The 12,534-nt window shown below is 42.3% G+C and overlaps 1 protein-coding gene across 1 annotated transcript in view; it reads left to right on the top strand.

Moving 5' to 3' along the window:
* CABIN1 (calcineurin binding protein 1) overlaps positions 1-12,534 on the top strand; it is an 86,154-nt gene that overhangs the window by 35,495 nt on the left and 38,125 nt on the right. The window contains exons 18-21 of the mRNA XM_088143715.1: positions 683-804; positions 8,968-9,129; positions 9,675-9,881; positions 11,144-11,289. Of these exons, the coding sequence (XP_087999841.1) occupies positions 683-804; positions 8,968-9,129; positions 9,675-9,881; positions 11,144-11,289 (637 nt within the window). The remainder of the gene's footprint in view (positions 1-682; positions 805-8,967; positions 9,130-9,674; positions 9,882-11,143; positions 11,290-12,534) is intronic.

A 12,534-nucleotide genomic window follows, 5' to 3' on the forward strand; every position in this document is an offset into this window, starting at 1 on the left:
GGTCTACAGTATTCCCACAAGGAAGTATTCCTTCCCTGTAAGGAAGTTGCCCATTCAAAAATGAGGTAAAGTCATTCTGGTAAGTTTTGTTTTTGACAAATCCATGCTGACTTCTCACATAATTCCTTACCTGATATCTGGAAGCCGTAAGGGTTTGATGGAACAAAACCAATTGAGGTTGAATCCCAGCAAGACTGACTGGCTGTTTGTCCAGTAACCACAGTGTAGTTAAGTGACTCCCCTGCTTGATCTTGAGGGGGTCACATTCCCCCTAAGGAGAAGATCCCCAACTTGGGGGGGGGCTCTGGTATCTCAGCTCTTTCCAAATCAGCAGATCCCATGGTCTGGGATGCCTTCATCCAGCTTCAGCATGGCCCTTCTTGGAACCAGAAGCTCTGTGGGCAGTTACTGATGCCTCATTACCTCCAAATTGGTGCTGTTCATGCAAAATGCAGAAGCTGCATGCTGATGAGGGCAAGGTGATTCAGCAATTTGCTAGATAATTGTAAGGGGTGCCTTGGGCCCGCGGATTAGTTCATCGCTTTGAGAGACTTTGTTAGAGCAGAAAGATGCCTAAATACTCTATTAAGTAGGTAAAATAATGAGAAATTGCTTTCTGAAGTATGTCATCTGTCCTTCTAAAGTTGACGAGAGTTCTACTTGTTTCTCACTTTATTCTCAGTGTCTCCAATTCAAGACACACCTATGCTGCCCTCTTCCCTTATGCTACTGAACACCGCCCACGAATATCTTGGAAGGAGATCCTGGTGCTGCAACTCAGATGGAGCTCTTCTTAAATTTTATGTGAGTAGAAATGTCCATTTCTTTTAGCATTGATCGCTTTTGATCTCCACCCTTGATATAATGGGATAATTGTTTTGATAGCATCTTGTATTGTTCAAGAAATGTAAGATGGCCTCTCCCCCTGTTCACAGGTAAGTTGACATCCAACCTTTTCTGAATATCCTTGGAAAAGTCCAGTATAAATAAAAAAGAATCTTCTGTTGAATTAATTTCATATTGAGACTATAGGAAACATTTGACATTCTTTATAATTCTATTCCATTGATTTATAGGATATTCCAACTCTTTTTTCCCAAGTTCTTGCAAATTACCAGTATGTCCTTCTGTAATACTGCTTGGTTTTCTATAAAAATGAATTGTTCACTTAGAATAACCTATAACACTTAAGAAGAGGAACATCTTGTCTTCAAAGTTTTCTTTCCATGGCATATTTCTTATGAAAATTGGCCTTCCTAAAATCTGTGTTTTGTGCTAAAATCAATAATTTTAACAATGCATGGTCACTTGCCCCAAAATTCTCAGCACTTTAATATCTTCAGTATTGGGGCATCCACAGGGGGGAAACGTGTAAGAAAAGTTAAGATATCTGCTACAACAGCAACACATATTAAAAGGGGTGCAGGACTTTGATCGTGTGGCCACTATCTTGATTTGGGTTTTTTTGTTTTTTTTACTAACCCTACAGATATCCTTGCTTCAATCAAATCCTGTAATTTAGTATGAACCAAATGCCCTTGTGCCCATCTCAACCATTTCAAAGAAAATTATCAGCAACTCAAGAATTTATCAGACATTTTATTTCTGGCAGAATTAGTCTTCCAACGGAAGTCTGGGTTGATGAAATCTCCCATCACAATCACTTCATAGTTGTTTTTTGTTTTTGTCTGTGGGGTGGGTTTTTTGCTTTTGTTTTTGTTTTTAGGCTTCAATCAACTACCTTAAGAAATCTTCAACCTCTTCTGACTGATTTGGTGGTTTGTAGCAGACTCATAGCAATAATTCCCTTGTTTATCTCAGTCCAGTAGGATGGGATGTCTAACAGACTCTGGGAACTTGGAAGAGGAAGCTAGGTCATTACAGAAGAAATTGAGTCCGGGGAGGGGGGAAGAGTTTGGCCTTCTTGGTAATAAGGAACTGTCAGCCCTATGAGGTAGGTCAGATCAAGAAACCACAGGAAGACTTTATATATACTTTATGGAGAAAGGCTCTAGTAACAGAATCTTGCAAGTCTGCTTGTGTTTCTCCTCCCCTCCCTCTTACACCTCACTGAGTCACAAAGGAGCCCGCTTGAGCCTCTTCCCAATACTGTCTCCTTTCCCAGGACTTAAGGAATGCTTCTGCCCTTGTTCTTTCTGTAACAGCTTCTGAATAATCCCCTTCAAGGCCGTCTCCATGACTATCTACACCAACCAACAAAAACAATGAATGTTCACTAAATGGAAATAGCAGATTTTGACAATATTTTCAGTGAAATATTTTAATGATAAACTGGGAATCAGGTTCTGTACAACCAAGGAGCACTGTGACTGGTATCCTCAAAACTCCAAGAAAGAACCAGGAAAGTGAGGAATGCGATGTTCAGGAGGGAATGCAATCATCTCTCTTATCCATGATCAGCTCAAGACAGTGGGAGCCCATCCAATCTGAAAACCTGCTTAGTCAGTAAGAAAGACATGCCCTCGTCAGGTCATCCAGAGTTTGGACAGATTAATAATCTGAAAATCGTCTGTGTGTATGTGGTAGTTGAATTTGGAACAGAAAGTCAGCCTAGAGGAAGAGAGTATAAACCCTGAGCTTTTTGACAGTGGGAAGGTTTGAGAGATGGAGCGTTTCATGGAACCCAGAAGGTTCTATGAGATAGAGAAGACCAAAACCACCAAATGCAATGGGAACTCAGTCAGGACAACAATACATAATGGTCCAGGGAGTGAAAAGTGACAGACTGTGAGGGAAAGAGAAGAGTGGTTGAAAGCACCCTCTATGCTTGGGAGAGGCAGCACTGAAATACCTGGCTGGCGTGACTGCTGCCCCTCCTAGCCTTTCCTGAAGCCAAGCTCACTTTAATTCCAGCCCCGAAAAGGGACTGAGTTACTACGGCGCTGGCTGGGCCAGGAAACCCAGTGAAGGAGTGCTCAGTTCCCTCCCCCACCCCCACCCCCACCCCCCTGCTTGCTAAGAGAGCAGACTAACCAACACAGACTCACCTCAAAAAGTGAATATATATCATCGTAACAGTTAATAATTACAATTCTATATATAGTTATCTAATCTAAGTCTTATCTAAGTCATAGTTTGAGATCCATTGGCACTCTTGCTATAGAAGTTAAGATGCTCTCCCATTGTCTAGGCCAGTGTTTCTCTAGGCAATTTTAAGATGTGTGGACTTCAACTCCCATAAAGTCAACTTAGCATGGGAAAAGGGGTCAGATATTATTTTATTAGACATTCCATTCCATAACTTTCTAACTGACATAATTGCTTCCAGAGACACTAGAGTTCTAGTGTATTTTGATCCTAATACTGGCCATCCAAGCAAAGGTGCTATATATGTATATTCCACTGTGGCCCAAATTGGAAAATTGACACCAATTGTCGGCTTCCAGGATTTAATACTTGACAATAGGTAAACATAATGATATAGCTCCAGATTCAGAAAACCGAATCCTCCCTCATTAATTGCTAGTTGTATTTTCTGTAAAGATATTCTCGGAATCAAAGAATCTCATAGAAATTTTCTAAAAAAAAAAAAAAAAGAATTTCTGAAAATATTTTCCAGACATATGAACTGGAATTCCTCTCAGAATATAAATTAATCTGGAGATAATATTCATTTTGAGAACATTCACCTTTCCCCAAAGTGTAAGGTTTAATGACTCCCATTTGTTGATATCTGAAGAAACCTCTCTATATATTTTATTTTTATTACATGTTACTGAGTTATATCTTTTGGTATGCACATACCTAGTTATTCAATGGATTCAGTACAAATACGGAATTGATATTCCTTAAATGAATGGGTAACCAAATGAAAATAGGTGAAAATTGGCATCCGTTCCGAGTTGGACCAGTTAATAGAGTATCCTGCTGTTTTCCTAAAGGCATCTATCATTGCATCAACGCTGGAACAGTAGTGTGAGGTTTAGAAATAAACCAGAGAATGTCATCTGCAGAGGAAACCAATCTGTGTTCAGCTCTCCCTGTGTCGTCTAATAGCACAAGCCAAGGGTTCCACGCAGAGATTAAAAAGCAAGGGTGAGAGTGGACATACTCGCCTAGTTCCTCTAAATAGTGGGAGAGTAGCAGAGAACATGCCATGAACCTTCACCTTGGATGTGGGCGACTCATGTAACATCTTAATCCATTTTATGAATTCTAAAAGAAATCTGAGCCTTTAGCACGGCAAACATGTACTGTTTATATATTTTGTCAAAGGCTTTTTCAGCCTCTAATGGTAAAATTACAAATTGATCTTTGTTTTTGTTCAAGTCTATTAAATCTACAACTAACCTATCATTATCTGCTGCTTGCCTAGTTTTTATAAACCCTGCTTGATCATTCTTAATAACGAACAATATCACTTGCTGTAATCTATTTGCTAACACTGCTGTTAAAATCTTTGTATCAACATTAATCAATGAGATTGGATGATAATTAGCACACAGAATGTGATCTTTATCTGCTTTTGGTATAACTAATATAAGCCTCCCCTTCATGGATCACTGCCTTGTCGTGGCGAAGGGGCTTGCGTAACTCAGTGAAGCCATGAGCTATACCGTGCAGGGCCACCCAAGACGGACAGGTCATGACAGAGAGTTCTGACAAAATGTGGTCCACTGGAGAAGGAAATGGCAACCCACTCCAGGATCCTTGCCAAGAAAACCCCATGGACAATGTTAAAAGGCTAAAAGATATGACGCCGGAAGATGAGCCCCTCAGGTCGGAAGGTGTCCAATATGCTACTGGGGAAGAGCGGAGGGCAATTCCAAGTAGCTCCAGAAAGAGTGAAGCGGCTGGGCCAAAGCCGAAAGGACGTTCAGCTGTGGATGTATCTGGAAGCGAAAAGAAGGTCCGATGCTGTAAAGAACAATATTGTATAGGTACCTGGAATGTAAGATCTATGAACCAAGGCAAGCTGGATGTGGTCAAACATGAGATGACAAGACTGAACATCGACATCTTGGGAATCAGCGAACTGAAATGGACGGGAATGGGTGAATTTAATTCGGGTGACCATTATATCTACTACTGTGGCCAAGAAACCCTTAGAAGAAATGGAGTTGCACTCATAGTCAATAAGAGAGTGGGAAAGGCAGTAATGGGGTACAACCTCAAAAACGACAGAATGATCTCAGTGCGTATCCAAGGCAAACCATTCAATATCACAGTCATCCAAGTCTATGCCCCAACCACTGATGCTGAAGAAGCTGAGGTTGACCGCTTCTATGAAGACCTACAACATCTTTTAGAACTAGCACCAAAAAAAATGTCCTTTTCATCATAGGGGATTGGAATGCTAAAGTAGGAAGTCAAGGAGTAATCGGAATAACAGGCAAGTTTGGCCTTGGAGTACAAAATGAAGCAGGGCAAAGGCTAATAGAGTTCTGTCAAGAGAACAAGCTGGTCATAGCAAACACTCTTTTCCAACAACACAAGAGACGACTCTACACATGGACATCACCAGATGGTCAATACCGAAACCAGATTGATTATATACTTTGCAGCCAAAGATGGAGAAGCTCTATACAGACAGCAAAAACAAGACCAGGAGCTGACTGTGGCTCAGATCATGAGCTTCTTACTGCAAAATTTAGGCTTAAATTGAAGAATGTAGGGAAAACCACTAGACCACTCAGGTATGACTTAGATCATATTCCTTGTGAGTACACAGTGAAGGTGATGAATAGATTTAGAGGATTAGATTTGGTAGACAGAGTGCCTGAAGAACTATGGACGGAGGTCCGTAACATTGTACAGGAGGCAGCAACTAAAACCATCCCAAAGAAAAAGAAATGCAAGAAAGCAAAATGGCTGTCTGATGAGGCTTTACAAATAGCTGTGGAAAGAAGGAATGCGAAAAGCAAGGGTGAAAGGGAAAGATATAAGCAACTGAATGCAGATTTCCAGAGAATAGCAAGGAGAGATAAGAAGGCCTTCTTAAATGAACAATGCAAAGAAATCGAGGAAAACAATAGAATGGGGAAGACTAGAGATCTCTACAAGAAAATTGGAGATATGAAAGGAACGTTTAGTGCAAAGATGGGCATGATAAAGGACAAAAAAGGCAGGGACCTAACAGAAGCAGAAGAGATTAAGAAGAGGTGGCAAGAATACACAGAAGAACTATACAAGAAAGATCTTAATGTCCCTGATGTCCACGCTGGTGTGATCACTGACCTTGAGCCAGACATCCTAGAGAGTGAAGTCAAGTGGGCCTTAGGAAGCATTGCTAACAACAAAGCTAGTGGAGATGACAGTATTCCAGCTGAGTTATTTAAAATACTAAAAGATGATGGTGTTAAAGTGCTGCACTCAATATGCCAGCAAGTTTGGAAAACGGAACAGTGGCCACAGGATTGGAAAAGGTCAGTTTATGTTCCAATTCCAAAGAAGGGCAATGCCAAAGAATGCTCAAACTATCGCACAATTGCACTCATTTCATATGCTAGCAAGGTTATGCTCAAAATCCTACAAGCTAGGCTTCAGCAATACATGAACCGAGAACTACCGGATGTACAAGCTGGGTTTCGAAGAGGCAGAGGAACTAGAGATCAAATCGCCAACATTCGCTGGATCATGGAGAAAGCACGAGAGTTCCAGAAAAATATCATCTACTTCTTCATTGACTATGCAAAAGCCTTTGATTGTGTCGATCACAACAAACTGTGGCAAATTCTTAAAGAGATGGGAGTACCAGACCATCTTACCTGTCTCCTGAGAAATCTGTATGCGGGACAAGAAGCAACAGTTAGAACCGGTCATGGAACAACCAATTGGTTCAAAATAGGGAAAGGTGTACGACAAGGCTGTATACTGTCATCCTGCTTATTTAACCTATATGCAGAGTACATCATGAGAAATGCCAGGCTGGAAGAATCACAAGCCGGAATTAAGATTGCAGGGAGAATCATCAACAACCTCAGATATGCGGACAATACCACCCTAATGGCAGAAAGTGAAGAAGAACTAAAGAGCATCTTGATGAGGGTGAAAGAGGAGAGTGCAAAAGCTGGCTTGAAACTCAACATTAAAAAAACTAAGATCATGGCATCTGGACCCATCAATTCCTGGCAAATAGAAGGGGTAGAAATGGAAGCAGTAACAGACTTCATTTATTTGGGCTCCAAGATCACCGCAGATGGAGACTGCAGCCATGAAATTAAAAGACGCTTGCTCCTTGGGAGGAAAGCTATGGCAAGCCTAGATAGTATATTAAAAAGCAGAGACGTCACCTTGCCGACAAAGATCCGCATAGTCAAAGCTATGGTTTTTCCAGTAGTAATGGACCATAGCTGGACCATAAAGAAGGCTGAGCGCCGAAGAATTGATGCCTTTGAACTGTGGTGCTGGAGAAGACTCTTGAGGTCTTGGACTGCTAGGAGGTCAAACCAGTCAATCTTAAAGGAAATCAACCCTGATTGCTCATTGGAAGGATTGATAATGAAACTCAAGCTCAGATACTTTGGTCACCTAATGCGAAGAGAGATCTCTTTGGAGAAGACCCTGATGCTGGGAAAGATTGAAGGCAAAAGGAGAAGAGGACGGCAGAGGATGAGATGGTTAGATAGCATCACTGAAGCAATGAGCATGAAACTGAGCAAACTCAGGGAGGCAGTGAAGGACAGGAAGGCCTGGTGCAATATGGTTCATGGGGTCACGAAGAGTCGGACATGACTTAACGACTAAACAACAACAACAATATAAGCCTGATTAAATGCCGGTGATAAAATTCCCTTATCAAATATCTCTTCATACGCTTGACAAAATTTTGGCACTAAAAGGTCTGTAAATGTTTTAAACCACTCTATAGGGAATCCATCCAATCCTGGTGTTTTACCACTTGCCATTTTTAAAATTGTTTAATCTCTATCTCAGATAGAAGAGCAAATAAAAATTGTTTTTGTGTGTCATCCAAATGTGGTAGATTAATTTTATTTAGAAAGGCTGTATGTCTTCATTCAATGCATTCTCTGATTTGCTATATAATTCTAAATAAGGCCTTCAAACCAGGAGGACCTTCAAACAGTCACTCACACCCTCTTCACCTCACAATTGCAATGCACTCTACGTAGGGCTACCCCTAAAGACCACCCAGAAGCTACAGCTGGTTCAAAATGCAGCAGCACAAGCAATAACCAGTGCTGCTTCTTATGCCCATGTGTCGTCTTTGCTACACAAGCTGCATTGCTTACCATTTGGCTTCTGGGCACAATTCAGGGTGCTGGTTGTTACCTGTAAAGCCCTTCATGACTTGGAGTTCAGCAGTCTTTAAAAAAATTCAATGAATAAATAAGTCCTTGATGCCATTTACTGCATCTGTTTCAGGTTCTTTGAAACTCTTGAAATACTCGGTGCTCAGAATTAGATACAGTATTTGAGACAAGATCTGGCCAGTGCAGAATAAAGTGGAACTATTGTATTAGTGCCCTGATCTGGAAATTACACATCTACTGATGCAGCCCAAATTGCATTTGGGTTTTTAGCAGCCATGACACATCATTTGATTTCCCAACCAGCTATAGACAAGCCATCCAGCCCAAGGAATTGGTTTACCAAACAGAACATCATGGGTACTTTGCCAAAGTGACATTTGCCCTCATATCAGTTCTCCCCCATTTGCCTGACTGGTTTAGTCAGAGCATGAGCAAATTCCATCTCTATGAAGCCAGGCTATCTCTGTGCACATGTCCCCTTTCCCTCTTCTTTTTTCTTTTCAGAGCTTCTGCTGGCTTCCATTTCTTCCTTGTTAAAATTGTTCACAATTGTGTGTTTAAAATCTTTCTTTAGGAACCCACCCAACTTGGCCTTTGTTTCCCATTAGCTCCTCTTGCTATGCTTATCTGTGTTGCATGTTTGTTAAAATCCACTTTCTTGAAGACCCAAGCGAGGTCTTTGATTGCACTTAGCTGTAGCTTCCCTCAACCTGAACATTCATTTATATTCTAGGTGCGGGTTCTGCAAAAAGAGCTTTTAGCCTCCACCTCTGAAGACACCCATCCTTATAAAGAGGAGCTGGAGACAGCTCTGGAGCAGTGCTTTTACTGCCTGTACAGCTTCCCAAGCAAAAAAAGCAAGGCACGGTACTTGGAAGAACATTCGACACAGCAGGTGAGGTTGTCCAGTGCTCAGAAGCAGATAGGCCTCTCTTTGCCAGAGGTCCTTCCAGCGGTTATGATATGTAAGAGCTTTGTTGCTCTGTGTAGCTTATGTCTTCATTCTAACAGCAGTCAGCCACAGGTTTCTAAGAAACCTACACAAAGGGAGCAGCATTGCCCATCTTTTTTTCCTAAATTGTGTTTTCTGACTAGGTGTTTCAAAATGTAACCAAAAAGGTTTTTCATCACAAATAGTGAAAACAAAGCTAATGATATTTTCAGTAAAATTAGGTTTAGAGCAGCTCTGTCTTTTCAGGACCCTGAAGAGATGCTACGCAGCAGTTCCTCAGAATCCTAGAGTGGAAGAGATCATTTAGGTTATGAAATCCAACCCTGTCAACCTAGCGCACAATGCAGGAATCCGGAGTAATGTGTTCTCGAGATGGTTGTCTAGACTTTGCTCAAACACATGGAACAAGGAGGAGCCCCCTGGGTAATTCTTACTTCATGCATTGGTTTAATTAATAAATGTTTAAAATCTCTTTCATTCTTTCCAAGGTGGAACTGATCTGGGAAGATGCCCTATTCATGTTTGAGTATTTTAAGCCCAAGACCCTTCCTGAATTTGACAGCTATAAAACCAGCACCGTCTCTGCTGACCTAGCCAACCTTCTGAAGAAGATGGCCACTATTGTCCCTCAAACAGACAAGCCTATGCTGAGATTAGAAGAAGTGTCTAGTTATATTGAAGGGACTTTGAACAAGGTACCAATTATCTTGCTTCTGGGGATGATTAATAGGAACCAAAGTGTTAGAAGTCCAATCTGCTTTATTTTCAGACTTCAAAAGTGGGATGGCTGGGGCTATTGAATGAGAAAGAGAGGAAAGCTTTTTGTGCACACAGAAACAACTATCATTTTCTTACTGCTTAAGCAGGTCTACAAAGAATGAGATTTAACTCTGATCAGTCATAGCTACGGGCTATGCCCCCTTTTATCTGGCCATTCCCTAGGCAGCATCTCTTTGCCCTGTCTCTCTCACATACCATTATGTATGCCATGTCCTGCATTCTGACTTTCTTCTGTGGGATATGTTTTAGAGTGTTTGAAGTATGCTAACATATGTCACCTCAGTTGCCTTTCCTCAGACAAAGTATAACCAGCTCATTGAATTTCTTTTAATTTTCTCGTCTCCAGAAAAGAGTTCTGGAGACGAGAACTCTTGTTGTTCTTTGAACATACTTCAATTTCATAAAACTACAGGATATAAGGATTGGAAGGGACCTTGAAAATAATGTAGTCCACCCCCTTGCCTGAGGAAGGAATCCACTGTTACATTATCCCTAGCAGGTGGCCATTCAGCTTCGGTTTAAGGGTCCACCACCTGAGGCAGTCCATTCCATTGCTGAACAGGCCTTACCATTAGGACGTTCTTCCTAATGCCCTGTCCAAATCTGCTTCCTTGAAATTTAGTCCCCTTGTTTATTCATCTGTTTGTTTATTACATTCCACCAATTTCAACAAATTGACTTTGGAGCACCTGAGATCACATTAGTGCCTACCCTGATGGCCTCCCAGAAGCTCACTAAAACAGCTTTTCTGGAGACCATTTCCAGAATGCATGTATTACTGTGGTGGATTATTACTGTAATGTTGTCTTGGCCTTGATATAGTTTACTGCTGCAAACCACTAGCAGCTCATGGAGGTTATTGCAGCATATAAAGACAGAAAGGCATCCTTGCATACTAGTGGCATCGGCCTGCCCTTCAACAACAGCTGCCTGAGTGCCAGTGTGCAGTGCGCCTCACTTTCTATTGCTTTGGCTCTTTCTGAAACTCCAGATATCTTTCATGAACATCTGTTGGCCAGCCTTTGCTAGTCTCCTACCGGAGGTGGCTAACTTGCCATCATGGAGGTTTTCCCAGCTGCCCAGCAGTCCGGACAGCCCTCCCCACCAAGCAAGAGGCTGCCCGGACCCCCGAGCTGAAGACAGGGACCCCTGACATGGTGCTTCTCTTTGTTCCCAGGTCCCAGCCCTCCCCGAGGGCGCAGACTTCTCTCCTCCAGTGGTGACGGAGCTGTACTACCTCCTGGCGGATTACCACTTCAAGAACAAAGAACAGTCCAAGGCAATCAAGTTCTACATGCACGACATCTGTGTCTGCCCTAACAGGTCAGGCCGGCCAGCTGCCCAGAAAGGATCCTCCACTGGGTAGCCTGATGTCCTTTGCTTGCCCTGCCTTCCTTTGCCCCCCTGTCCATGGACAGCTTTGACTCAGAGAAGTCCCGTGGACACCTGGGCCATTAGGGTTCGCTCTGCCCAGTGCGCGAGGTTATCTCACACTGTGAATAGATTCACTGGATTGATACCCTGTTTTTCCTCCAGGAGCTCAGGGCACTGTACATTGCACTCCTTCCTTCTGTTTTTTCGTACAACAGCCCTGTGAGGTAGGCTCTGCTGAGAGAAAGTGACTGGCCCAAAGTCACCCAGGCAGCTCCAAGGCTGAGGGTGAACTTGAGCCAGGGTTTCCCCACTTGCAGTCCAGCGTCTTAAACCCTGTGCCATGTTGGCTCTCCGGAGAGAAAAGGGGAGCTTCCTCCAGAAAGCTGCTGCTGCTGCTGTTCACCCTCACAGGAGCAGCTTCTCTCCTGGGCGAAGCCTCTTCAGTGGAAAGCAGGTGATGCTGATGCTGTGACACGGAGGAAGGACCATCTCTCCCCCTCCATCACGGTCCTAAGATACATGCAAGTGTTTCCTGCTTTATCTGCTTTGCTCCTGGAATGGAAGGAGCATGGACGTGCATGATTTAGAGACCAGCTGAAACAGAGATGGATGTTTGCTCTGTTATTTTTACATCCATTATACTTTTGATACTTGACACACTACATATCTTGGGTTAATTGAATTGCAGCCTTCCAAAATCTACCCCCAAAACCCCATTGCTATATTTTGTCATTGAAATCTTTGATTTCCCTCTGAAAGATTTTCATGGTTCAGAAGATCCTTAGAGCAATCAGGAGCTGCTCAGATAAATGTTAAATTTATTAAAGAAATAGGAAGGAAGTGAGCCAGGGGAGTACATCTATGCAGCGCTCTGGGGTTTGGGACTGATTTCCAGAATTGCAGCCTTGAGAAGTTCTTAGATCTCTCTTCTACCTGAAAATGCTCTCGGAACAGCTTTTAACTTAGAGCTATTGATATGGGATGCCTTAATTTGGATTCTGGACTGAGTGAAGGGTTGGGCCTAAATTGCCCCTTTCAGCTCTTTGATTCTATGTAATATTTTTTTGTTTATACATTTAGTTAGTAGTTCAGTTGGATCTCCTTTCATTTTTAACCTCACAACAGCAACCCTCTCAGGTTGATTGGACACCGAAGCAAAATAGTTTGTACTCACTTTGCTGAGAGAGGGCTTAG

Source organism: Python bivittatus, unplaced genomic scaffold (assembly GCF_059951505.1).
Source record: "Python bivittatus isolate LINGU-HERP-01145 unplaced genomic scaffold, Pbiv_v1 ctg000390_np1212, whole genome shotgun sequence".
NCBI classification, from domain to species: domain Eukaryota; kingdom Metazoa; phylum Chordata; class Lepidosauria; order Squamata; family Pythonidae; genus Python; species Python bivittatus.